Source organism: Calypte anna, chromosome 1 (assembly GCF_003957555.1).
Source record: "Calypte anna isolate BGI_N300 chromosome 1, bCalAnn1_v1.p, whole genome shotgun sequence".
NCBI lineage: Eukaryota > Metazoa > Chordata > Aves > Apodiformes > Trochilidae > Calypte > Calypte anna.
In genome coordinates, this window is record NC_044244.1 from 40,774,169 (window position 1) to 40,800,890 (window position 26,722).

Below are 26,722 nucleotides of genomic sequence, written 5' to 3' on the forward strand. Positions count from 1 at the left end.
TGGCTCAGCATAAAAAAAGCCAGATTAAAACATTCACATTTGGTCTTGCCACAAACATTATCTATTATTTTTTCCCTCTGTATGTTTTCAAAAGAATGACCTGTTCATAACAGGTTTAGGCAGGCTGGTGTTGGGAAGGGAATGTGATCCATTCATTTGCTAAATACCAAAAACTACACTTTGCCTGCCAGGCACCTGCAGAAGTACAAGCACTGGATTGACTCATGCCAGAGGAGTGGACCACAAAACTCAAGCCATGCAGAGAAAAATTCAACTCTTTCCTAGAGCAATAGTAAACATCCAACCAGGGCAGCACCAGCTAATCTCCCACCACTGATTTTTTCACAGCTTCTTAATTAAGCCTAAAATCATGCACTGGAAAGAACTCCTGGTTACCAGCATAGGAGAAGAGATTCAAATTGGCTTCCTTGTTAGGAAAGGCCTCCAAAGCATCACCAAACACCATACCACCGCCTTGCCCCCCCTCTCCACAAGCCACATCCTGGTTTTATCTGCTCAGTAATTATTTATTTTACGATTCCACTTGCAATGTTACAGCAACAGCAGCAGGGATCTGGGAAGAAAGAACAAACTTCTCAGGTCTGTCAGCTGATTGTTTGAAGCCCGTTAAGGAAAAAAACCCAAGACATCTATGGAGACTTGCACAAGAAAAAAGTATTTCTACTTAAATCATTCAAAACAGGATACAGAACTAACATTTGCTATGAAAGCAAGCTGATCTTGTAGCTCGTTGGCACCACATATTGGATTTTTCTCTGTAAAAACATAGCAAGGTAATTATTGCTGCAAAAAGGATTAGGCTCAGGGCAGTTCACAGAACTTTTTTCTCCTGCAGCTGTGCAGCATTACCATGTTCAAAGGCAGGACTCAAAGACTTATCAGCATTGCTATCTAAGGCTCTTTTCTTAGGCTTTGTGATCCCAAAGTAGACACAACAAATTCTCATCTGTAAATGTTAGCCCTTGTACTAGGCAAGCTTTGGTTTTCCCTTAACAGGCAGATCAGATCAGAGATCAAATATCAGAGTCACTGACGACAGGAAATTAAATCAGTTTAGATGGAAACCAAAATGGCATAAATAATATAAAACCTTTTTTTTTTTTAATTAGATCTCAATCTTTATGCAACACAAACATGACATAACTTTAAGGTCAAGGGAGTGGAGGTTTTGAAGAAATTCTGACTGAAGTCTCCCCCAGAAAGATGAAGGGTAACAGCTAACATAAAACTCAGCTAGCCTGGCTGCATCCAGAGGTGGTCACCGAGATGCTTTTTGGACAAATTCAGACTCAAATAAGAGAGTCTCAGAGGAGTTTCAGAGTCTTCCCAGAGTAAGCACATTGTCAGAAGTGGCAGAAGCTGAGTTTCACTACTCCCATCCCCAGACTTCCCCTGCAGAGGAAGTCACCCTCTATCCACCTCTGCCCAGAGGGAAAGCACAGTCACACACAGTCACGTTAGTTGCTGCTATAACCAGCTTGATGCCAGGATCAGAATTTCCTCTGGTCAGACATTACTTTAGGGCTGAAACAGGCTGAAGGTGGCCACAGTTTGGTCTCAGATTAGCAAGGAAATAAGTGTGTCTTTCCACCGATGTGCAAGAGAACCCTCTGTCACTTACTGCACAGTCTCACATCAGCATGAAATTCTGGGTCCCTTTTCTATATTCAAGCAGAAAAAGTGAGACACTTTTATCAAACACTTGGTAAATTCAACTTCAATTTCTTCTACCTATTCATTTGGTGTCCAATCCATATCCTCTTTTCTGACAACATACTTTTTTCCAGGCAGAGTCTGGAGCAAGAGCTACAGAAATACACAATACACTGGTCCTAGACACACACATAACCTTCTAACCACAGTTACTGAGGCTGTGTATGTGAAACCTTGCATGAATACATACTTGCATATATCATGTTAATACAGGAGGTATGAAACACAAGTGCAGCTGCAGGGAATACAGAAATGAAACCAGGACATGCTAGGAATTAAAACAAAAACAATCTCTCCCCCACAAAAAAAAAAAAAAAAAAAGCCACACCAAAGCAACCAACCAGCCAAAAAACCAAAAAAAAGGAAAAAAAATGCCCAAGGTCTGTGCATGTTTCATGTGCTCTCTTCATGTTTCTTTGGTCTTGTATTTGGAATACAGGCAATACAGAATCCGCATTGTAGTCTTCACATCTCTGTTCACAATATCTGTGAATAGACAAACCAAAAACAAAAAAAAGCAGATTGGAAGTATTAGCAAGCCCTGGACTAGAAATAGGCTTCAGTCACCAAAGACAAGCTTTCAGCTTTCCCCCATTCTTCTGGATGCTTGGAGAAATAAAGTATAGCCAGAAATAATTCTTCACTATCAGAGAACAGAGTTGGAAACAGAACTTTACAGCTTTAGTTTTTATGATTCTTCTATGGCAGGAATCATGTTGGGAATTACCTAACACTGTGCTTTTATTGTAATGATTCCATCATGTTTTGCTGCTGTTGGCTATTTTGTTGTTGTTTTTTTTTTTTCATTTAGTTTTCAGCTTGTGTTTTCTTGGCTAAAAAAATTGCTCTTGTATTTAGTAATTACAATGGAAGACAGTAACTGATACAGAGGGTTTACTGTTCTTACAGTGCTGTAAATCACTGGGAGAAAGACTAACAATGAAACTGAAGTAAATGAGGTCCTTGAACAGTCTAAATAGTGAAGCTGTAATAGGTATCCCTAAATCATATTAAATTCAATCACTAGCTGAGGATTCTCCCAGTGAAGCTAAAAGATGTGCAGATGTTGGCACCAGTCTTTCTTATCCCTATCAATTCTTCGAGGCAATACAGAAGAGCCAGAAGGAAGGAGAGCAAGCACGAATTTAGCTCCTTTCACACAAATATGTATCTCAACATGGAGACCTGAACTCATGCAGATTACTCTTTTCAAACTCCTTTCCAAACTCCTAGCTCTGCAATAATGGCAAAAAGCCCACAATTCCTGCATGGCTGTCTTGCAAACTGACACCATCACCAAAGCATTAGTGGAATAAGAGGAAAACCCAAAGGAAATCCTAAACTCTGTCCTTCCCTCTCCGTGATATCATGGGTAACATACTAAATACATCCCACCTCTTGCTTATGAATAACCAACAGGAGAAGAGATAATGCTTTCTAGCTTTTAATAAAGGTTTGATTTCCTTATTAAAAGCTCTTCGAGCTTTTGAGCTTGATGGAAGAATGACAGGATGAGGTTCTGTGCCCTGCAGCCACAGGATCATCCCCTAATGTAGCTACATCCCTCATCCAGAAGCTGGTCAAAAATCTTTCTTTGGAGCACTTTATTTAATTGGAAAACTGGACTCATCCAAAGTCAACTTTGTGTGTGTGTGTGTGTGTAGGGGTCAAGAGGGAGTGAGGCAATATGCACGAGCATTGGCTCTGTGATGAAACATTCACTTGGATGTAGGAGACCAAGATTCAGCTGTCAGGTCTGAACAAAACAGAATAATAACTTAAAACCTATGAATTTCACAATCAGGAGACTGACCCACCCGATCCTCTGAATATGATTAGAGGACTCAGTGTTTCTGATTTTCAGGACACACTCTGCAAGGTATCTTCCCACATAGATAGGAATTGACCTTGATTTTAATGCCCTAAAACTTTTTATGAGATAGGAAAATAGCTTTCCCTCCTGCTCATCTGCAGCAGTTTCCCTAGAAGCTGCCACTGGTTCAAATCTTTACACTAAACTTAAACTATCTGGTAAGCCAGTGTTTCTGTAAAGTCTCAAAACTTGTAACAATCCAACATTTAATGTAGAAATAAAGACACTGCAGAACCTCCTATCCTCAAGTACCCAAACTTTTGCTAAGCCAGGATATTAGCAATTTTATTCCAGACAAGTTTGCAAATCATGACTCACCTTCAGAGTTCACAGAAAAATTCAGAAGATCTCCATCTTTCAGCAAGTCCAATGCAAGGTTAACATTGTGAAGCTATTGGTGAGAGAGAGAGAGATCAGTAGAAGAGAAAATATTTTCCACTCAGCAGTGCAGTGGCCAGGATGTTTTAAATGTTTCTCCATTAGCTGAAAATACTGATTCATAAATACGCACTCATATTCATCTCCCTAGTTTTGATAAAGTGCTCTTCAGGATTCCTACCAATTATCATATAAAATCAGATATAAAATCCATCTCCAACAAAATGTATCCCATGAGGTGGGCAGAAGAATCCATTTATTTATGAACAGACCTTGCACATGAACGTCTCATAATAATGGATGTTTCCACAGTGGAAAGAGGCCAGATTCATAATTGGATCTAACAGATGCATGGAATTTACATCTACTTCTTAACAATGTGCATATGCTTTACCAAATCAGAAATAAACAAAAAACATGGAAAAAAAATTATCTCGTTCAGAATTACAAAGATCAGAAATTTTCTGATCATATATATTTGTGAGCTACAAGTGTATATTTTAAGATTAAAATAAAACGATGTCTATATATGAAAGCAGCAATGATGATAGCTTTAATATTACTCAGGAGAATAAATGAAGGCTGCACTTCTCCTGATTTTTCATCACTTGTTTTTCTCTTCCATGCAAAAGCAGTATCACACACATATGCACTAATCACAAATGATTTTTTTAAAGTAATATAACACCCCATTACTAGTGTCTAACAGCTTAAGAGCACTTGTTTACTTGGCTGGTAATTAGGAAGCTCCCTTCCTCTGATGAAGTAACAGGACCTGATTGAATTTCGGGTTCTCTCTTTGTACATTCCATAGGTTACTGAGAACTCTTCTGTTATCTTCTGGCAATAAGCACAGCTTATTCACATGTAAGCAAAGCAACAACTGTGTGAAGCAAGAGATTTATATTTTATCTAGTTCTCTGATTTACAAGTAACTGATAATTACAGTTTGCATTTGAGCTTGTTTTCTTCCTCTGAAAGTCCGCAGCCAGGAGAGCTTGCACTCATACAGATCTATGCAATATTGTGATTGGAATGAATAAATCAAATTCTTCAATAATGAACAACAGAAAGGGGCACATTTCCTTCTCTGCAATATGCATGAGATTTGCAAGGAATGATAACATACAGATTTCAAAATCTTCAGACAGAAATACTGATATTTAACAAGACAACCAAGAAAAATAAGTTGTTTCATCTAGCGTGCTTCCAGACTCAAAAGACCTGGAAAATGCTCTAATATTTACAAACAGACAAAGATATTTAGGGCATTCTAGCTCTTGGCCTGCCTTGGCAGAAGTACCAGCTTCACACAGATTTGATAAGCACAGGAGCCCTCCTTCTTTCTTCTTCATTTCCTGACCACACAGGTTCGCATCTAATTTCAGCCTGACCTATTCCACAATTACATTCTTTGTCTCAAAACACACAACTTTACACACATTATGCCCAGGCTAAACTTGCTTTGCAGTTACTTGTAAGCCTGATTTTTCAGTAATAAACATGCCCAAAACCTGCGACAAGCCTACACTCACTCATTCAGTGATGCCTTCTTGCACCTGCAGGTGGGTCACATTCCCAATTTCTCCTGCTATCCTCAGCCCTCCTGTTCCTCAGAAACAAGAAACAGGGAAGAGAGGAGCCTGTGCCAATCACCTCCTCAGTATCACTGCTTTCATCCCAATTTCCCCTCCCTGCAGCTCATGAGGGATGTGTACCAGCTTTCAACCTCAAACTTTCCATTTGAATGTAAGCTGTTGCACTGCACCAATAGTAACGGTGCCTGTGGTTGTCACCATTTTTATAAAGCAAATGACATGTTTTAAATCTCAGCAAAGGTTACATTTTCATACTTCAGTGTACCAATTAATGTCTGAAATGACAGGGAGTTAGAAAGCACAGGGGAATTGGGAGACATATTTTATGTACTAATGACAGTTGAACTATGGTCGCTCAGTATTTTTAGTTATAGTGTCATCCTACTTTTCATCTTGTAATGAACACCAGAGGAGAAACAAATGGTAAATACTTGGGCTAACTGCTCAACAGTAAGTCCAGTACTTGGCAGTAATTGTGCTAAAGTGAATTTGCTAAGATCATAGAATCATAGAACTGGCTGGGTTGGAAGGGACCTCAGAGATCATCAAGTCCAACCCTTGATCCACTCCCGCTGCAGTTCCCAGCCCATGGCACTCAGTGCCACATCCAGGCTCTTTTGAAATAGCTCCAGACACGGAGAATCCACTACTTCCCTGGGCAGCCCATTCCAATGCCTGATCACCTCTCCAGAAAGAAATTCTTTCTCATCTCCAACCTAAACCTCCCCTGGCACAACTTGAGACGCAGAGAACTGTACTGAACCAGTACCCAACCCCATTATATTGTTCTCTGAAGCCAGTGACCAGCATGTACATGGTAAAAACTAGAAAGTCTGAGCTCTGATTTGTACCCAAAAAGTAGGGGTCCTTTTTCAAGCAGCTCTCAGGCAATAAAGATCTGACATATTTCACCTTCAGAAATTTAACTGGACATAGGCCAGGAAAATTAGCAACATTTTCAAGATTGTCAGAGCTATTCAGTGACCCAAATGAAAATCTCTACCCACACCAGAGACAATCTGAAAATCTATCAAATATTACAAAATATTCCAACATCCTAGATCTGGGGAGGAGGCACTTACACTGTCAGGCAAGCACATGCTGCCTTCTGCCTGATGTCACCTTTTTTACTTTGAAGCACAGATGAAATCTGCCTGGTAGAGGTTGATGAGGGTGTCAGACAAGCCTGGCTGGGCAGGTTACAGCTCCCAGCCTTGGGGGAGGAAAAGATGTAAATTCTCAAGAGCTTCCTAAGCACAGAGGGGGCCTTCAAAATGTTCCATTCATGTTTTGATTATGCTATATTTTTAGGACAGCGTAAGGAAACTTATAGACCCAGTCCTGTTCTGCAAGAGGTGTCAACCACTCAAAGATGTTGTTTGCAGGACAGGCTTGCAGAACTCCCCACCACACTGTATTTCACTCAAGGGCTTCAGAAGCATTTATCTTCTTAACAAATGCAAGTAGGAATAATTTTGCCTCCTATCAGATAATTCATTTTGAGGAAGACACCGGCTTGTTCCAAGGTATTTTTACAGCCCCAAGCAAGTGCATTTATACTGTCCCAAGCTACCATCCTGCAAACCCTGTGCATGCATATGGCCTCAGAATCAGCAGTTAAAGCAAGAGGTAGGACTCTTCGCCAACATACAGAAACATTACACACACAAGATGTTCAAAGCCTCCTACAAGCTCTAAGTAATTAAATAATAACCTACCATCTCTGTGGTACTGGCTGGATTCAGGAAGAAATCCCTTAAATTCAGAAAGTAACCTTCCAGTTGTCCAATTAACAGAAGTAAGATAACTCCATCTGCAAACTGTATGAAGAATCATCTGAATATTATTTATTACGTTGACTTTTAGCAAATTGCTCCTATAAATGCCATTTTAGTGATAAAAGAATGTAAATGGTACTCTGGCAAGCAGACAGCCTAATGGCTTATCTCCCTCAACCCCTTCTACAATGAACTTAAGTTCACATTAGTTAAAATACGACCTTGCAAAAGGACAGCTATTAAACCAAACTATTCCAGATGTGAAGAGACCAGACAATCATAAGTGACAACCGCATAATTACAAATAAAATCTAATTGCACCTAGTGCCTGAGATTTTATGACAAAACACTTGCAAAACTTCCTTTCACAGCTGCCAACCAGGAAAACCCAAAAGAACACCAGAGCACAACTCCACTTTCCATCCTCATGGTGTAAATCACAGGGACTGCCACTGCTCGGAGGTTTTGAATGCCTGGAGCAAAGCAAGAGCTGGTGGCTGATTCCTCCCACAGTTACTCTGTGTGCGTATCTGCAAAAGCAGTGAAAGAAAAGGCCAGGAGGGATGTAGCTGAGCTCATTTCCCATCCCTTACTCCCTCCTTGGAGAGGCATGGGGAGGATGCCACAGCTGCGGGCCGCCGTTCGCCCTCCTGGGAGGCAGCAGCAGCGTAGGTGTGGCTGTGCCTCTTCACCAGCACCCAAGGTGCCTAATGAGCTCTCCTCTTGCAATTTCATGGACTATAAAGAAGCTCTGAGTTCAGAGGATGGGACTTCGAAATGTAATGAAAATCAGGCCTTCCTGCCATGAAGCAAATCCAGCGTTAAAAAAAATCACTAAGCAAGAGCAATCAACTCTTCTTTTAGCTTCATGGTCAGAACACCCTTATTTCCATCTTAACAGGAAAGGCATCCATGGAGTTGGGCAGACTCTGAGAATTACTCCCTGTAAGATTACAAGGACAGCAGTCCATACAAAGCTATAGTTTTTCATTCCTTATTCACTTCAGAAACTTCAGACATTGTAGCCTGATGTCTTAACCTGAAGCTAGAAATAATTGTGACGTTGCCAAGTTTCAAATTACTACAACAAAAAGGCAGAATCTTTACAGTGGGAGGAAACACTCAAATGGCTGAAAAAACATCGTTAACATTCAGCTTAGAGCAGCATTACCTGGGACTCAATGTCTCTCACATTTAATCCTAGTTTTCCAATGTGCTGGTTGACAAACTGCAAAAATACCTAAAGAAAACAGAATGGGAGGAGAGGGTGAGAGAGAAATTTTTTTCAGTGAAGTAAAGAATTATGCTTTACATTACAAATTTTGAAAACTGTGAAAAAAGTAAATTACCTTTTTTACAGCATTCAGCTTATCTGGAGCACGGCTAAATAACTCATCAAAGGCATCATCTTCTGTAGCAAAAAAATATTAATTGGTATTATTTGGAATAGCTGTCAGATCAGAGGTTTTTAAATGGGGGGGCCTAGAAGGAGAAAAGTGCTGGCATTTTATAAGTCAAGGAGGAAAAAAAAATGTAGGGAGACAGGGAAAAATCTTGCTTTTGTATCTACCAGAAGATAAGGTAAAAGGCTTCCCTTCAGACTGACTACATTAGAGAAAACAATTTACTTCATTCAACTCAGTAATTTCTGTCTGCAGGAATCTCAAGATTTGTGCTGCCACCAGACTGAGCAATGGCTAAGCTTCACATGTTTATAGTTTATCTCTCTCCAGTCATGTTCTTTTTAACTCTGAATCTCTGGGATAAAATATTGTAAGCAGAGAAGAAGAGCTGTACATTTACTACTCCCCCCTAACAGAAATGTCAGTGACATCAAATTTGCAGTAAAGCAGCCTCCTTTGTTCAAAAAAAAAAAAAAAAAACCAAAAAAAAAAACACAGAGTAAATATTGGGTTTGGGGACCCTGACCTTGCTCTGAAAATTCACAAACCTTAAAAATTATCAGTGCTGCCACCCAGATTAAAAGCAGGCACTGAGCCAGTGCCAGCAACACCATGCCAGAGAACTAACATGAGTGAAAAGATTTCCAAGGAAATGAGATTCAGTGAAGTCACCCTCACCCTCATTTTCTGCCCAAGCTTATTGAGAGCAGGATGCATCTCCTCACAGTCACCTGGCCACAAGACTGCTCTGGTTCAAGAATGAACAAACCATGTGGAACACCCTGAAAAACTAAGGTGTACTGGCAGCATAACAAAATGGAGAAACAGTTTCAACAGTGCAGGGGAGCAAAGGCAGCTTTTCCTAAGGAAAATTTCTTCTGAAAAGCAGCAGAAGAGAAACATCTGCTGTGAAAGGTCTTCCTTGGGCTTCTGTTTTCTCCCTGTTTAGGGAATTGCTGCAGGAACAGTGTCAGGGAATAGGTGATTCCATTAAACAAATCCCTGATCAACCGCCTGTGACATGTAAAAGTCTCGCAAACTCGAGAGCCCTCTTCTGGAGCCACTCTTTAGGATTTCTCTCTTTGTTAAGCAAGCTCTGTCCAAAATAGAGGGGGAGAGCATTTTGAAGAGGGAATAGCAAATTTATCTTCCCAACAGGGTCAGCCCACTGGAAGAAACACCTTATTACAGGGTGATGGGGTGTTTTGGAGTTTTTGTTTGGTTTTGTTGTTTCAAGTTTGTTTTCTGATTGTTTTTTGTTTTTTTGTTTGTTTGTTTGGGGTTTTTTTCACAATTTCAGCCCACACTAGAAACCACTCAGTGCAATAACTGATAAATATGTATTAAATTATACAGTTTGTACGTCTGCGACACATGAAAATGCATATATAGTGAATAAAGGGCATGACAGAGAATTAAAATAGTTGCCTTGATTTACTGGGGAGGTAACATGCTCCTTTGCAGAAAGTAAGAGCAGCTGAAGCCTGAGCAGTGCCCAGACCTTCTGCAGGCTCTGTGCACATGGACATTTTTCACAGCCCTCAAAAGCCTTTGAGGGTAAACTCTCTGGGATGTTGATTTTTACTAAGCTGCTGCCCACAACTGAGTAACAGCAGATTTTAAAATCTCCTTTGCAAACTGAAGAAAGGAAACCACACTGAACCTGGTAGCAACAAGAAGGACAATTCTTAAGCCATGATGCTCATAAATAGTTCCTACAGTGAACAAGGTCAATGCATAAATGGAGGGCATAGTTCACACCCAGCCAGATCTCTGCTGGGTAATCAGCTGATTTCTTGTCTCACCTCCCATCTATTGCCATAATCTACAGGCAAAGTGACCAGTTTCCTATTCTGTGGATATGAAGACACATTAAGAGAAGACATTTGGAGAAAAAAAAGACTAGAAGGAATTCAGGAATCTGCAGTATAACTCTAGTGGGAGCACACTGATTTTACCATGAGGTAAAAATGGATCAGAACGTGGTGTATAGCAGCACATAACAGCAAAACACTGAACATGGTAATTGTTGCAAGATGAACCTCTCTTAGGGCACAGCGCTCCAAGGTCCAACAGGTGTTCCAGCAGAAGTGCACAGACAGTGCCCTGAGTCTGTTTCCCTCAGGACTGGTTAGCCTGGCTCAGTGCTACTGCTCTGGATTCCACTGACCTCTCTGCTGGCTTGCTCAGAATGAGCTGAGCCTGTGCTTCAAGTCTCACCTTTTATTGGCCCCCTAATCCTGCTCATGTGTAGTTGGGGCCCACCCTAATCAGGCACAGGTGGGCTTAACACAAGCTCATGCCCACTACCTGGTAATTAGTGGCACCTGGTTGCCTCATTGCCTCATTTCACTACAGGTAATGCCAGTACTTACTTGACTGCGCTTCTAAATTCTCCCTAGAAGTGCAATAAAAGCAAGAATTAGAAAAAGCATTCAACAGAACTAATCTTATTCATAAGCAAAGCTTATCTGGGCCATCAGCTATCTTTTACAGCAGGAAATACAGAACGAAGCACTATTAATTTTATCCAGAGTAACTTTCCAACAGATATTTTTAAGTATGCTGTATATCTGTATAGGCTCTTGGAAATATATGAGATTTCAACTGGCCTACAGACTAATGAACAGTTCTTTTATATCACAATCCATAACATCCTCTTCCAATAAGCTGCTCATGATATTAGAGTTTGAAGATGTTCTAGCATATAAAAGATGATAGTAGGAAAATCTGTTTCTACTTCTTGGAGTGACATTCATATTTTCTCAGTTTATAAATGGCATCCTGCTACTTAACAGCTTTAATAATGACAGTAGCTCACAAACCCAGCAAGCTCAAACCTTTATTTCACAGTAAGATAAGATGAGAACTGCCTCCTCTCTCTTTGTTTAATGGCACAAAAGCAGTAAGTTAAAAGTAGGTTTAAACAACTATGGCTTTAGAAAATTTCCAGTTTAGTCTAGGACAGGTACATTTACAGTACAGACAGGTATAGTACAGTAAAAATAATTGTATTTGTTATTATATTCCATGGCAATATCAAACATCAAGCTTCAGGAACAGTCCAATGCATTATCTTAGAGAAGTTTATATAAAAGGACTGTATGATAGTGTAATACCTAATGTGAAGAGGGAAAAAAAAAGAATTCAGAGAAACAATCTTCATGTTTATGTATATGCATGCCTGGGTTTACACTTTTTTGTCATCATCATGATCCCAGCTATTTTTTCTAAGGGGGAAAACACCCACAATATTTCCTTTCTCTGTGACAGTGTAAAAGCCAGATATATCCCCTCTTACTTGTTTCCTGTTATACATTCCACCGCATTCGCTGTCCTTAATCCTCTGGAGGTTTTCTGTTGAAAAGACAACAAATATCTTTTTTGTTTGTTATACAGAAAGCCCCATAAGGTTTTATTATAGAATTAGGCTTTTATGACCTGCCTGCTACCTTAAATGATCAGCAGAGGGCATTTATTCAAGAAGTCCAGTACAGCAAGTGCAGGAGGTTGAAGAGAGAGGAGAGAAGGAGGGAGCAGCAATCAGAAGTTACCTACTTCCACATCAGAGGAAGCCAAAGGAGAAGCATGTGGTCCCTTGGCTGATGAGGCTCAGAGATTGGCCTGTTCATCTGGAGACATGATGGATGCATCAAGCTGATTTGGGCAGGCAGTGATTTCCTTGCACACCTTACTGCTCCTTAATGCAGTTAAGGATTCCTCCAGTTCTACAGCACTGAGGGTGGTCACCCCTCCCTTTAATAACCTCATGCCATGGGCTGCCACCTATCAATAAATCCCCCTGCAGAGGACTTAGGCATGGTGGATTGCTTTGATTTAATTGGTAATTCTTACGTATTCTGTAGCCACCTGGGATTTTTGCTTATATCCTTGTATCTTTGTTCCTCTGTATAAACCTCAGTGAGGTCAGACAGTCTGGAAATGCTCAAGAAGAGACTGGATGGGGCTTTGAGTAACCTGGTCTAGTGGGAGGTGTTCCTGTCCATGCAGGAGGCATTGGAAATAGATGATCTTTAAGGTCCCTTCCAACCCAAATCATTCTATGATTCTGTGAAGAAATAGGAGAGGATGGGCACACCTGCTGTTTTGTATGGGCACCTCACAAATATCTCTTATCACAGAAGAGTTTGGTGATCAATGCTCTCCCTTCTTAGGCAGTAAAAAATACCTTCTGACTACATACTGAGTCAACTCCTTCAGGTCAACTGATCATTGAAGAGGAGCACATCGAGCCCACCAGGGCAAAGGCAGATCCTTCCTGTAGGCATGTGTGGCAGAAAGTCCAGGCCTTCTCTTGGTCTCCTTTGGTCTTCTTCAGCATTTCCCCCTTCCTGCCCTCAAGCCCTTTTCTAAGTTTCTCAGGCTTTCCTCACTGTTAACCTCATGATTAAGGTTGCCATCAGGGACACTGATTTCTTCTGTGTCCCTGATGGCACTCCATGGGAGTCAGCTACAGGGAATCAGCTCACTTCCACAAACCCCTTATATCCATTGTCACCCCTCTCTTTCAGGGGTATCAGCCTTTTCCATGTTGCCTTTTCACAGTTTCTGCATAGCTGAGGCACTCACAGCCCCGTGAGGCACTGAATGGAGGGCTGCTTTCCTCAGAACCTGGGTTGTCACTGATCAGACCCACAGGACAGGGTGGTAAAGCAGAAATGAAGACTTTGGACTCCCATTAGGTACCAGCAAGACGACTGCTCTGCTGACGTGCTTGGTTGGGAGTGGGGTCACCACAGCTCTCTTTACAGAACCAAACCCCTGAAGAAGTGTTCTTTTCAGGACATTTTCAAACCTCCTGAAGTGAAATGTGTGGCTCAAGGGCATGCTTTGTTTCAGTTCAAGTTATGATCCTCCAAAAGAGGGAACAGTGCTAGGCCATGCCCCACAGACCATGCACTGGTCTCCCAACACCACTGACCGCAAACCCTCCCTTAAAGGTGTAACACAGTAGTGCTAATTTTTGCAATCATACCCCAAATTTCAGGATATTTGATGTTATTCTAACGTTCCAAAGGTGAGTTAAAGAAACAAGATAGAGGAAGAAAGCATGCAGATCTCAACTCGTAGAGAAAAACACCCAAATATGACCCCAATGGAAGGGGACTAGAAAGTCCTTTCCCTTAGAAAAAAATTTCCAGCATTAAACCAATGTCACAGTATTATAAGTGCAGATTTCTATTTTAAAACAGAGGTAGTAAAAGAAGAATTTTTTCTTTGTCTTCTTTACCAAGATCAATAGCTGGTTTTAGTTTGGACCATTCCTTTTTTCGATCAAGGAGGGAAAACCAAAACAGTGTTTCTACCCTTTTAAAGATACAGCATCTGAACTGAGAACAAAATTAGACTAGCACAGCAAACTCAGAAGCTAAAAGGCACAGTTCTCAGTAAATACAAGTATCTCTTTCACAGCTGCACACATATTTCCCCCTAATTCTAAGGAAATCAGTCTTCTGAAAGCTCTCTCTGTAGCCAATATTTAAACTATAATTACCTCAATGGTGATTGTTTCCACTTGAACATTTGGAGGCATGGCCAGGTTGGGTTCAAAGTGCTTTGCTATTGCAACCAGCAGATACAGTGTGCTCAGTAAGTCCTTTGACAAGATAGCTATTCCATGCAAAGAAACAAAACTATTTTTAGTGGGCAAAACAAGTAAATCTCACTTTAAAATCATAAATTCTCCCTGTACAGAGCATGCCAAAGTTGTGGATAGCCATAACACAGGTAGGACATCAAATCTGGGGTTTATATGACATTAAAACTCAGCAATACCCACACCTTAATTGTTCTTTTTGTCAGACATACACAAGGATGCTGAGGGCTGTTATGTGTCCACAAGCCACACACTTAGAGGATACAGATTGGAAGATCCAGTCAGAGCCAGATATTCCTGTCTCACTTCTGATTCAACTAGTAATTGAAAACGGGTTGTTTAATTACTGTTCTGGCAGCCCCTTGCTTCATGGCAGCTTTATAGCAGAGAGAAAGCCCCATGATGGATAATTTTCTCCAATTTCACTTCTGCACCTACCTTCCACACTCCATTTCAGCTGACTTTCTTCCAGTTGCAAACACTTAGCTACAGCTTCCAGAATCACAGAGAGTTTCTGCCGCTGCTTTTTTTCTGTTAATGCAATCTTGTCAACATCCAGCTTGAGACCACCCAGCTTCTCTTTGACAGAGAGCCCATAGGAAGGAGAAGGGTGTATTTTTAACACCACCATGAGGAAAAAAAAACCAAAACAAAAACAAACCAGAAAAATAAAATGACAGCAAAGCACCCAGTGTCTTGTTTTAAATGTTCAGTCCCATAATAGCTTCCATAGACCCACAACCCACAGCTGTATGCTCCTGCCCTCTCTGAAGGCCTCAGTAAAGTCAGTGAAGTTTTGCAAAAAGGAGAGGATTCGAGTCATTTCTTGCAGCAGCAGCATCCCCCAACCCTAGCACTCCATGATCCTCCTTGTCCTAATGGAAGTGACAGGAATTTTTCTGTAGATAGTGTGTACAGAGGGCAATATCAACACATGCATATAGAAGAAATTCCAGCTCATTGCTCAAGCAAGTAAACTATGAAAATAAACCAAAACTGTTTCACTGCTGTCTTCAGCCTTTTGAAAGGAGATCTTACTTGAAAGACATCCCCAAAAAGAGTGAAAGGGAAAAGAAAAATAAAGTAGGAACAGGAGAGATGGAGAAATAGAAACAGACCAATAGGCTGATCCAAGAGGCCACATCTTAATTCAGGCACCTCAGAGTGTAGCGAGCCTCTTGGATTTTTATCAGTTTCCAGTTCTAGTCTGGTTCTTTAGACCTAGAACTTTTTGTTTATTTATTTAAAGCAGAGAAAACACATAAATTATAGTGTTGGTTCCATCCAATGCTTCTAATAGCGTCACAAGTTACCCTTGTGCTCTTGGCTTATGAAGCCCTCCTTCTGTTCAGAGGCACTGTAATTTCACACTTCGAAGTTAGTCTTTTTATTATGTTAACTAGCAGGTAAAAAGATTTTCTTCGAAGGCAAATAATTACATAAAACAAAAAATGTATCATCAGCCACTTGTTCAGAATTGCAGTTATTATGGATGGTCTACAATGCAGTCCTTTCTTGGTTACCAAGAGGCAAGACTCCAGCAGATGATTGCTATTGCAATTCATGAGGTCTATTCTCTAATCTGGAAGCTCCTCCATTTTGCATTTGCAAGCTAAACTCAAAGCAGCAGCTTACCCAAAAGATGATGAAGTACCAGACCATCATACAGATCTTCTTCCAGACTTTTAACTATGATGTGTTCCTCTTTCAGTGTTTTGTTAAGCCAGTCAATCAGTAACTGTGGAGGAAAACAAAGCAGCTGACAATTATATTCTTGTTGTTTAGACTATAGCACTCAGTCATATATGGTGTTTCACCTTTCTCTTTAGCCCCCTATGTCACATCTTTCTCTGCTTTCAACCTCCATTTCCCTCATGCTTTATGGTTGGTTTTTTTAAAGGGAAGTTAAGTATCAATTACTCCTCCCTAATTTTCAAGTGAGATAGATGTCTCACAAGTTATATTCCTCTGAATTTTGCAGAAAAGTTACACGTGTGGAGAAACATAACCTGTTTCAACTTCCACTGGGGAAAAGGCTGCAGAATACTCTTCCAAACCCCTGCTCTTCATTAGATTTCACAGAATCCACACAAATTCAACCATCAGATAAAAGTTTGTAAGAAAAGAGGCTTCACTCATTCTGTTGGTTGTTCCCTGTAGACATCCATGTTACTAATGCTCCTCCCTGTCCTCTCCTAGTTCTGTTATCTTTTTCTTTCTGCAATTTTGTATTCATCTGTCTCCAAATACCTTTTTGGGCTTCTTTGTTTGAAGGGGAAGAATTTTGTTTATTCTGCTTTATTACATGGTACTCTTCCCATTGCCCTTTCCAACCTCCTTTGCAAGAGGAAGCTGCACAGGGACCCAAGGGCTGGCTGCAACTGGAAAGGAACCACGTTCCCAGTTACATCCCTTCTCCCTGCAGCCCTTGAGCACTGTATTCCTACACGGGAGACCAAAGGAGCTCCACAGAGCCTGCCCAAGCATGTTTTTTATCTACATGTGTTGACAGAAAGGGAAGATGACCTGCTGAAACAGAACTGAAAAGCAGTAACCCCGGATGGCTGGTAGCAAGAATCTGTTCAAAGAGGGATGGGTAATGTTTGTATTGCTACATGTGATTGTCTGCAGTTAGTTTTGTGGATAACGTGCTTCTCACGCGTTGTAAACAGAGGAGAAAATTCATAGCAGATCCCTGTAAGTTAGCCAACATTAACAGAAATGTAAAAAGCAGTTTGAAAATAAAAATGAAAATCTCCAAGATGCTTGAAACCACAAAAACAAAAAATGCCTGGCAGTAGCACTTGCCTGAACTGAGGAGCTGTCAAAGTGTTTGTAATAGACATCCTCAACTAAGAAGTAATCAGAATTTCCTGGAGCATAAAGCTAAGCTCCTCAGCTAATGTGTGCAGTTTAAAACCTGGTGATACTTTAGATGTGTGGGGGATGGAGCAGTACTCCAAAAGTAATGGCACACCTGATGGAAATCAGAAAAGCAGAAAGTACTACTGAGTAAAGAGCTATGAGATCTCTTGTTTGTTATCTCAGCTGTGAACAGGCACATCCACAACTTGCAGCTCACACAGCTCTGCTTTCAGTCCAGTTGTTGGGGACCCACTCAGCTGCAGAGCATAGCACTGTATCTAAAAAATGGGTAATCAGGGAAAGGAAAAAAAAGGAATACTTCAAGAAGTTTGCTTCTAAATGTGACTAATATCTATAGTAACTACACTGAGATGTTTCACACTCTGCAGGTCTCCAAAACCACTTCAAAATGGAAATTCAGTGGAACACTCTTCCTTCCAGGAGATTTTCTCTGTTTCTTTTGAAGATTCCCTGTCCCCACCTCCATCCCAATCTCTCATCTAGAGAAGCCATGAACGCTTTAGATTAAAAAGGCCACCAGTGGCTCTGATGGGCACCCAGAGGACTGCCTCCCCTGGGTCCCAGTTCCCACCTCCTCACCATCCAAAGCAGCAAAATCAGACAGCAAAGAACATTGTTTCAGGAGTCTCTGACAGGAGATGAATTAAGCACTGAAGCTCACAGCAATCTTCATAAATTGAAGAAAGCTCTTCATTTTTGGCAGCCTGGGAAGAAAAAATTCTGTGTCTCTGCATACAACATAATTGCATTTTGCAGCACCATCTTTCAGACTTCCTCTTTTGTATAAAAACATTTTGAAAGCCTGACACAAAAATTAAATATTTTTGATCAAATGTGCGCAGAGGTTTATGAAAAAGTAATACGGAAACACACATGCTTATGGGATTTGTGAATGCCTTATAATACACACATCAGCAACATAGCCTAAGCTGGTTTTCATAATATTTATAATAATTTTAATATCCTCATAACACAAGAAGCACTGATGTCCTAAGGGACATGCCACTTGCAGGGGATTCCAACCTTCCCTTGGGTTGTGCCATTAGAGAAAGCCGGGGATTGAGATTTTCAGGATTACTTGGGAATGAATTACTTTGCTGGGAAAGTAGAATTCATCCTTCACAGCTACAACAAGAAGACAATGTACCACACAACAACTTGGAAGCTTCTCTCCTGAATTCTTGGTGACTTGCATCTCCTTCATCCCTTCTTTCTCTGTGCTATGCTGTCTGAGCCAGGCTGCACCACAGCCAAGCCAGGTGTCACTCACGGGAGGTAGAAAATAAGACAGAAGAACGTCCAGGCACCTCTCTTTAGTCACAGCAAATGCTGATGTGCAAAGAATTGTCACAGTTGGAACAGACCTCTAAGATCACAGCATTCAACCATCTATGTCCCCCTCATAAAATAAACAAAATATACTTACCAATATCTACATCAACATGACCCCTACAGCATGTCCTGAAGTGCCTCATCTATATGATTCTTAAATACCTCTAGGGATGGTGATTCCACCACCTGGGCAGTGTGTTCCAATGGCTGACTACTCTTTTAGTAAAAAAAAAATCTTAATATCTATCTATCTATCCCTTCATTACAATGAAGGAGCAACTGGGTGCTTCTGGTGTGGCTCATCTATACATCCCAAGTTACGAGAAGTGTCATGTAAAAAAAAAAATCAGTTTTAAAATCTATGATCCACTTTACACACAGCAGTGACCACTTTTGGGTGAGGCAGGCCTTTGAAGCTTGGTCCTTTATAGCCCAAGCCATCCGGGCTCTATGCTTAAGCAAAAGCTGTGGTTTAATTGAATGGAGCCCAAGTGCCAAAAGCAGAGCCTGTATCCATCTGCAGAGAGTGAGGAAATGGGGTCAGAGAGTTGGGTAATTTACCAGGCTGAGCATTAACACAACAGGTTAGAACAACTTGAGGTCAGGGTCCAACAATATAGTAAAAGAAATGGTACCAGTTTTAATTCTTCCAATTTAGAATTGTTGCTTGAGGTCGGTTTTATGAATTTCCTCTTCTCCCCTATGAAAGGAAGCAAACATGATCCATTACAATTATCAGACATGACTGATAATGCAGATTTGCTGTAGAATCTGATACCAGTGTAATATTACCCAATATTACTAATTACCACAGGGAGAAATAGTTATTTTTATTTTAACTGATTACGAGCAAAACAATGGTATATTGGACTGTTAAGACTGCCATTGGAAACTACACTTCAATAAGATTCAAATAAGTAAGATCATTTCTGGAAAGAGGAAAACAAACTTGGTCAGATCTTTATGTGTAAAATTTAAATTTCAGTTAAGTAATCAGCTAGATCTTCTGTTGCTTCTTTGTAATCTGCCTCTAGAGTCAACAGCCAAACTACACACCCAGAGTTTACTCACTGCTTATATAACCATGGGACCACTGCTGAAAAAAAAATACATGATTCCTTTGTACTGCACATTTTCTGCTTGGTTCTTCAGGTCATTCTTCGGACCATTTTCTGTCCTGGTTCATGAAGTACATACCTTGAGCAATGACAGTCTCTTCTAGGAACTGATCAAGCACAGCAGGCTGTGTAAACGCATTTAAAAAGTCAGAATCCATTGCCTTGCCTCACTCCTGGTAAACTGGTAAAAAATATGGGAGGGAAATTATCATATAGAAAGGCATGCAAAGATCAAAATCAATGCTAAGAAGAAAATAGACAAACTGAAGAATTTCTTTTTCATGACTAGTGAATTGCTTTAAAAAAAAAATGAAAAATTATTTAAATGTGTGTAAAGAAAAATAAGTGAAAAAGAACTTTCTTTTTCTTCTGTTAATTACCAACATTTAGGAAAAAACCCTGAAGTACTAAAACTTGCCCTAAATCAGTAAAGCCCTATTTCAATTGAAATGAAAAGCCTTGAGTTCCTAGGTACTAATGGGTATCTGCTACAAAAATGACCAATATTTAAGAAGAATTAAATCAAGAACATAGAAGTTAAATTACTGAGAGAAGCTTATAAATATAAGCACTCTCCTTTATTAGACCAGCTGCCATAGCTGTGGGGAAAACAGTGACATGTTTCTGGGTAGACAATGCCATCTTCTTGTTAGATGAAGATTTGGCTTCTCAAAAATTTTTAAAATTTTAAACACAGATTAGAGAACAACTTTCTTTCCCAACCCAGACGTCCTCAAATGAAAGCAGAATGACAATACACAACACAGGGGTAAAATTACCTTGTCAACAAACACAAAACTATGGGCAAGGTTTTCCAAAGCAGCACGGAGTCGTGTTGGAGGACAGCAGAAGTCAGAGAAAAGAATGGGGCTGTCAGAGCTGTGTGGAGAGGCTGCACACCCACCTCTACACGTTGTCCCACCAAACACCCAGCTAAAGTTCACCTCTACTTCCAGCAGCTGTCTCCAAGTAAGAGGCTGGCAACAATACCTCCCATTCTTCTAGAAGCTGTGACTCAAAGCACAGTGCAAGCAGAGATGTGACTGATTTTTTAACCACGGGTATGCAAGTCTGTGCCATGCTGCCTACACAGACAACACAAAAGACAGAGCCAAGTTCTTACAGGCAGCTTAAATGGTATGAAATGTTCAGTTTTAAATGCTTGCTTTTACAGTCTTAATGTTCACATAAAGGTTTTTCAGTCAAGTCTACAAGACTAAAAATAATAGGATGATTTAGCTTGGCAAAGGCTAAAACTCACTAAAAAGGTAAAGTTACAAATAGTAGAATCTGAATAGTCTCTTTTGCAAACTGCAAAATTATAGAATCATAGAATCATTTAGGCTGGAAAGGACCCTTGAGATCATTGAGTCCAACTGCAAACCTAACACTGCCAAGTCCACTTCTAAACCACATCTCTAAACACCACATCTACATGTCTTTTAAGTGTCTCCAGGGATGATGACTCAACCACTTTCCTGGGCAGCCTGTTTCAGTGCTTGACAACTCTTTTGGTGACAAAATTTTTCCTAATATCCAATCTAAACCTCCCCTGGACCAACTCGAGGCCATTTCCTCTTGTTCTATCACATGTTACTCGGGAGAAGAGACCCCACCTTCCTACAACCACCTTTCAGATGGTTGTAGAGGGTGGTAAGTTCTCTCATCAGCCTTCTTTTCCCCAGTATAAGCAACCTCAGTTCCCTCAGATGCTCTCATGAGACTTTTTTCTCCAGACATTTCATAAGCTTCATTGCCTTTCTGTGCACATTCTCCTGCATGACCCCCTTCTAGTGAGGGGCCAAAACTGAACACAATATTCAAGATGCAGCCTCACCAGTGCCAAGTGCAGGGAGAAAATCACTTGCCTAGTCCTGCTGGCCACACCATTCCTGATACCAGCCAGGATGCTCTTGGCCTTTTTGGTGTCTGCTGGCTCATATTCAGCCACCTGTTGACCAACACTCCCAGCTCCCTTTCCTCTGGGCAGCTTTCCAGCCACTCTTCCCCAGGCCTGTATGATTGCATGGGATTGTTGTGACCCAAGTGGAGGACCCAGCACTTGGCCTTGTTATATATCATGCACCTGGCCTTGGCCCATTAATCCCACCTATCCAGGTCCCTCTGTAGAACCTACCTACTCTCAAGCAGCGAAATATTTCCACTCAGCTTGGTGTCAACAGCAAACTTACAGAGGGTGCACTCATATTAAAGAGAACTGGTCCCAGCAGTGAGCTCTGGGGAGCACTGTTTGTCACCCACTGTCAGCTGGATATAAGTCTATTCACCACAACTCTTTAGGACTGGCCATCCAGTCATGAAAGAAGTAAGATGTCTCTTTAATAAACCAAATGTGTGGTGATCTAAGTGCAAGAAATCAGAATTATAAACCACAACTGTACAAATAAATAGTTATCTGTAGAGGTGAGGGGAACTATATAAGGATGATGGCTCTGAGCCCTGCATAATCATGGCACCATATGGTTTGTGTCATTGCAGCATGAATAAGAGATCTGATCTTTCCCAGCAGTCCTGAGATCTATGAAAACCAGAGCGGAGGAGACAATATGATGACCAGAAAGACTTTTTACACTCCTCTGAATCATCAAATCACAGCTGCTGGCAGACACAGGGTACCTGGTGGGAATTGGGAGTGCTACCTGCTTGGATGGGGAATGTTCCCCCTTCTCTCTGAAGTTCCTTGCTGCAGGGCCACTGGAGGAGAGGGGAAGCTGGCTACTGTTAGCTCTTTTTTTAACAGAAAATGAGATGCCTCACTAGGAGGGAACTCCTAGTGTCTAACCAAGATGCCTGCGTTTAGGCACCCTATCTCTCAAGGCTTGCTATGTAATGAGTGGACACAGAACCTTTAAAGAGCAACCCAGAGCATTTAAACGATGGTCAAACCTTCTCTCAGTTACCACCTCCATTCTCTTACAAAAAGAGACAAGCACAGCTGCTACCACAGCTGCCTGAAGTGAGATGTTGTGATGACCCAGCCCTGTAAGCTCAGTGGAGCAAGACAGTCATTGCAAACACTGCTGCCCAGTGTCCATCAAAGATCTTCAAAGTGACATTTCTCTCCTTGATAGCTTTATACACCAAGCAGCACAGTGCTGCTCTGCAGGCTCTCACATATTTATCAAAGACTCCAGTTGAAGTGCATTTTGAACATGTATTTTAACACAGATTTTGCCAAGCCGAGAATAATGGTAGAAAACGGCGACTGGATGCATTTGCACATCAGTCTGGTAAAGCCAATTAGGTACAAAATTCCCAGCAATCCACTAGGGAAAAGGATAATGAGAGAATTAGTTTCATTATGGTGGCTGCAAAAACCGAATGCTGTCTCTAAAAAGGTGCCTGGTAAAATAAGATAAGAGAAATCGAGTCATTTAGAGCCTGAAGAACAACTGAGCCATCTGAGATAAGACTGCCCAGATTAAATGAACTGAGAGAGGAAAAGTTAATTAATACAGAGCAACCTAAGAACAACTTAATTTTAAATTAGGTTTCTGACAGATGTTTTGCCTTGGGAAGTCCTGCTCGTAACTTTTCTGTAATCATCTTTGTAAACCACAATTTAAACTCTCAGCTTTGCTGCAATAGTCAACCTGTGTATCTCTTACTTCCTCTGGCTATTTGTACTTCAAAGTGATGTGTACTGCCTGCTTTCTTCTCTGTTTGGTCAAGGAACCCAAATATGAGAAACCACTCTCAGATTTGGAAACTTGTAAGAAAAGGCCCAAAATTAAGAATTTGCAATAGCACAAGTTAATATCCTCTAAATCCTCAGCTCTATGTGTTCTACTTAGTCAGTGTTAGAATTGCTCTATTGGGTAAGATTAACTTTTGTAATATCTAGTCCCTTACAGCACCCAAAAGAAGAAGTTAAGGAAAAAAAAAAAACCAACAAAAAAAGCCATCAAACAAAAAAACACAAAAACAAAACCATGAACAGTGTAAGCATATACAGATACTTCCCTAAAACACTTCAACAGCCTGCAGCTCAGCCTTCCTAAATCAAAACTAACATTTACTTGCTAGAATCATAGAACAGGTTGGAAGGGACCTTAGAGATCACCTACTCCAACCTTCCTGCCATGGGCAGGGATGCCTCTCATCAACAAAGTTGCCCAAGGCCTCATCCAGCCTGGCCTTGAAGACCTCCAGGGAGAAGGCATCCAACTTCTCTGGCAATCTGTTCCAGAGTCTCACCACCCTTGTACTAAAGAACTCCTTAATATCCAGTCTAAACCTTTCCCCCTGTGGCTTAAAACCATTTCCCCTTGTCCTATCACTGGACACTCTTATGAAAAGCCCTCCCCAGCCTTCCTGTAGGTTCCCTTCAGACCCTGGAAGGCAGATGTAAGGTGCCCCCTGGAGTCTTCAGGCTGAACAATCCAGCTCTGCCAGCCTCTCCTTGAATCAGAGGTGCTCCAGCACCTACATCATCTCTGTGTCCCTTCTCTGGACTCATTCCAACAGATCTATGCCCTTCTTATGATGGGGACACCAGAACTGGATGCAGTATTCGGTGGGGGGGTCTCACAAGCACAGAGTAGAGGGGGAGAATGATCTTTCTTGATCTGCTGGCCACGCAGAGTTATCTCCCAGGAACTTTCCATACACCCCTTGAATACCTCTATCTCTCACCCTTCAGCAGTGAGGAGCCAAGGGTGTAGCCTTACCCTAAATGAAGCACCATCTCCTCTTGCTTGCTCTGACCTGCCACCTGCCAGCTTCTCCTGAAGCTCCCCACTGCACACAGTGCAAAGGAGAGCAACTGATCCACATTATTCATCACCTCTGTGGTTTTTCTCCATGTTTCTACTGCATTACTCTCCTACACCTTCAAGAGTCATCTGACACTAAACAACAGCCTACATCTTAGCCATCCTTCACAAGGATATCCCTCTGTAGTACCTTTGATTATCCTGGTTGCCCCGTTCTGAACTCTCTCCAGAGCTATCACAGCCTTTTCGAAGCTCTGGGAATCAGCCCTGCCCAGAAGCAGAGAGGTGCACTGCAGCGTTCACAGTGGTGTTCTCTGTTCCTCTCCTCCTAATTCCTACTTTTTTGATCACTACTAAGAGCCAAGCTGACACTTTAATGGAACTATTTATTATGTCTCCAAGACTTTATTTCTTCCTAAATTGCAACACATCACTCAGAGCCAGCATTTATCTGGAGAGCTATTATTGGGTTTTGTTCCCCCCTTTGTGTTATTGGGTTTTTTATCGTGTTTGTTTCACCTCATATTTATCAACATCGATTTCCCACAGCCATTTCAGATCCTGTGAACTGCAGTTCTTCAGCATTTAACAGACTCATTGCTTATTACTAGTAATTAGCATTTTTGAACAGTCTTTCATGTAACAAGCTGCATTTCTTTGGGTCTTGGTCCCACATGGCAGCCTTTTAAAGAACAACATATTGCAGAAACAACATAAAATGGAATATAACTGGTTTGGACACCTTCTTATGGTTTAGCAATCTAATGAGAAATAGGAAGGGATGGGAGGCTTGGATGCAAGCTCCCATGTTTGCTGCAACCAGCCTCTGTGGCCCATCATTCACATTTGCTCTTCAGAGCTGTGACTGAATACATTGTTTTTCCAGTCACCATCTTCCAGCACAGATTATTTATCAGTACCTGGAGAAGTGACCATTGCAGGAGACAACTGCATGACTACTGCTTGTAGAGGCATTTCATGGTGACATTTTAAAGTAAAAATTGAGGTTTCACTATGACTGATGAAATGAAATGGCAAAATTCAGTCCATCATTGTCTAAGAACACCACAGATGTACAGACTTGTCTGTTTTAAAGTCAAGTAGTGTTTTATTTCTCCTGTGCCGAATGCTGAGGCAGCCAACAAGTGAACTTTTCTTAGGCCAGGTGCTAGAATATTGCAAAACATTCCAATGCCACAACTATGGATAAAAACCTAAGCCCCTAGTTGGGTCAGCTAAGCTCACTTTTCCTCCAGGAGTCTTCCCACAGCCAGGCCCACAGGTACCTCTGTGTACAGTATATAGACCACTAATGAGCTACCAGTAGTCTCTGGCATACAAATTAGGGGCAGAATATACATGAGGCACTTACCAATGTCACCAAACTGTTTCAACTGTTTTATTTCCTGTTGAAAAGACAAAAGCCCTCCTCCTCCACTCCAGCTCTAACCTAGTTCCTAGGAATGGTTGTGTAAATATATCACACAAAGGGGGGAACAAAACCCAAGTAGGAAAATTACTGTAAATAGAAGTATTTCTGCCTTCAGAAAACTGTAATTTAAAATAAATAAGAAAAAATAATAATAATAAAAAAGACTATGCACTGTGAACCCAATTTAAAACTGATTTTTACTTCCTTGTTTAGAACCAGACCTTTCAAGAGCCATTTTTGCTCACTAGCATCAGAAGAGATGCTATCTTAACAAGAACAATCCACATGGACACAGTCTTACAGTTACAAAAACAAAAATAATTTTTAAAAAGCACCCACGAGAGAGTCCCTTTTCCCAAACTTCCCCTTCTCACCTCCAGTAATTCTATGGAAGCTCTTCCAAGATCTTCTCACAGCAGGCACGATGAAACTTATGGGGAAGCAAGGATTGATCCCCAGCCTCGGAGCGCCCTGTGCCAAGGCTGCAGCCTCCCATGCAGGACAGGGAGAAGCAGACAGAGGATGCAAGAGGGGAACTGTGCTGCCTGGCACTGACTGCCCTCAAAAATGAAACCACAGTCGTATCCGGAACTTAATCGTCTGTGTGCTTGGGCCCTGACGGAGACTACAATAAACAGAAATACAAAGGCAGGAAACATGCAAATCCCCCTTCTCCCCAGCTCCTGAAACACCAGAAAAGATTAGAAAGGTAAGATTTTGTTGCTCCATGGTACTGCATGGCAAGACTGATAGCTAACCTGCAACTGGGGGAACTCACAGAATTTTTTGTGCATGTGCATGTGCAGAATTTTTTACCATGTAACAGCCAACAACAAA

The 26,722-nt window shown here is 41.2% G+C and overlaps 1 protein-coding gene across 1 annotated transcript; it reads right to left on the reverse strand.

Moving 5' to 3' along the window:
- Positions 1-2,089: 2,089 nt before the first annotated feature.
- Positions 2,090-26,389, reverse strand: PARVG (parvin gamma). The gene is made up of 13 exons (XM_008490251.2): positions 26,260-26,389; positions 19,797-19,898; positions 19,235-19,299; positions 16,017-16,119; positions 14,820-14,960; positions 14,280-14,395; positions 12,066-12,121; positions 11,140-11,162; positions 8,711-8,772; positions 8,533-8,601; positions 7,302-7,403; positions 3,926-3,998; positions 2,090-2,220 (listed from the first exon to the last, which is right to left on the reverse strand). The coding sequence occupies exons 2-13, from the start codon at positions 19,873-19,875 to the stop codon at positions 2,141-2,143; spliced, it is 969 nt and encodes a 322-aa protein (XP_008488473.1). The 5' UTR covers positions 19,876-19,898; positions 26,260-26,389; the 3' UTR covers positions 2,090-2,140.
- Positions 26,390-26,722: the final 333 nt, after the last annotated feature.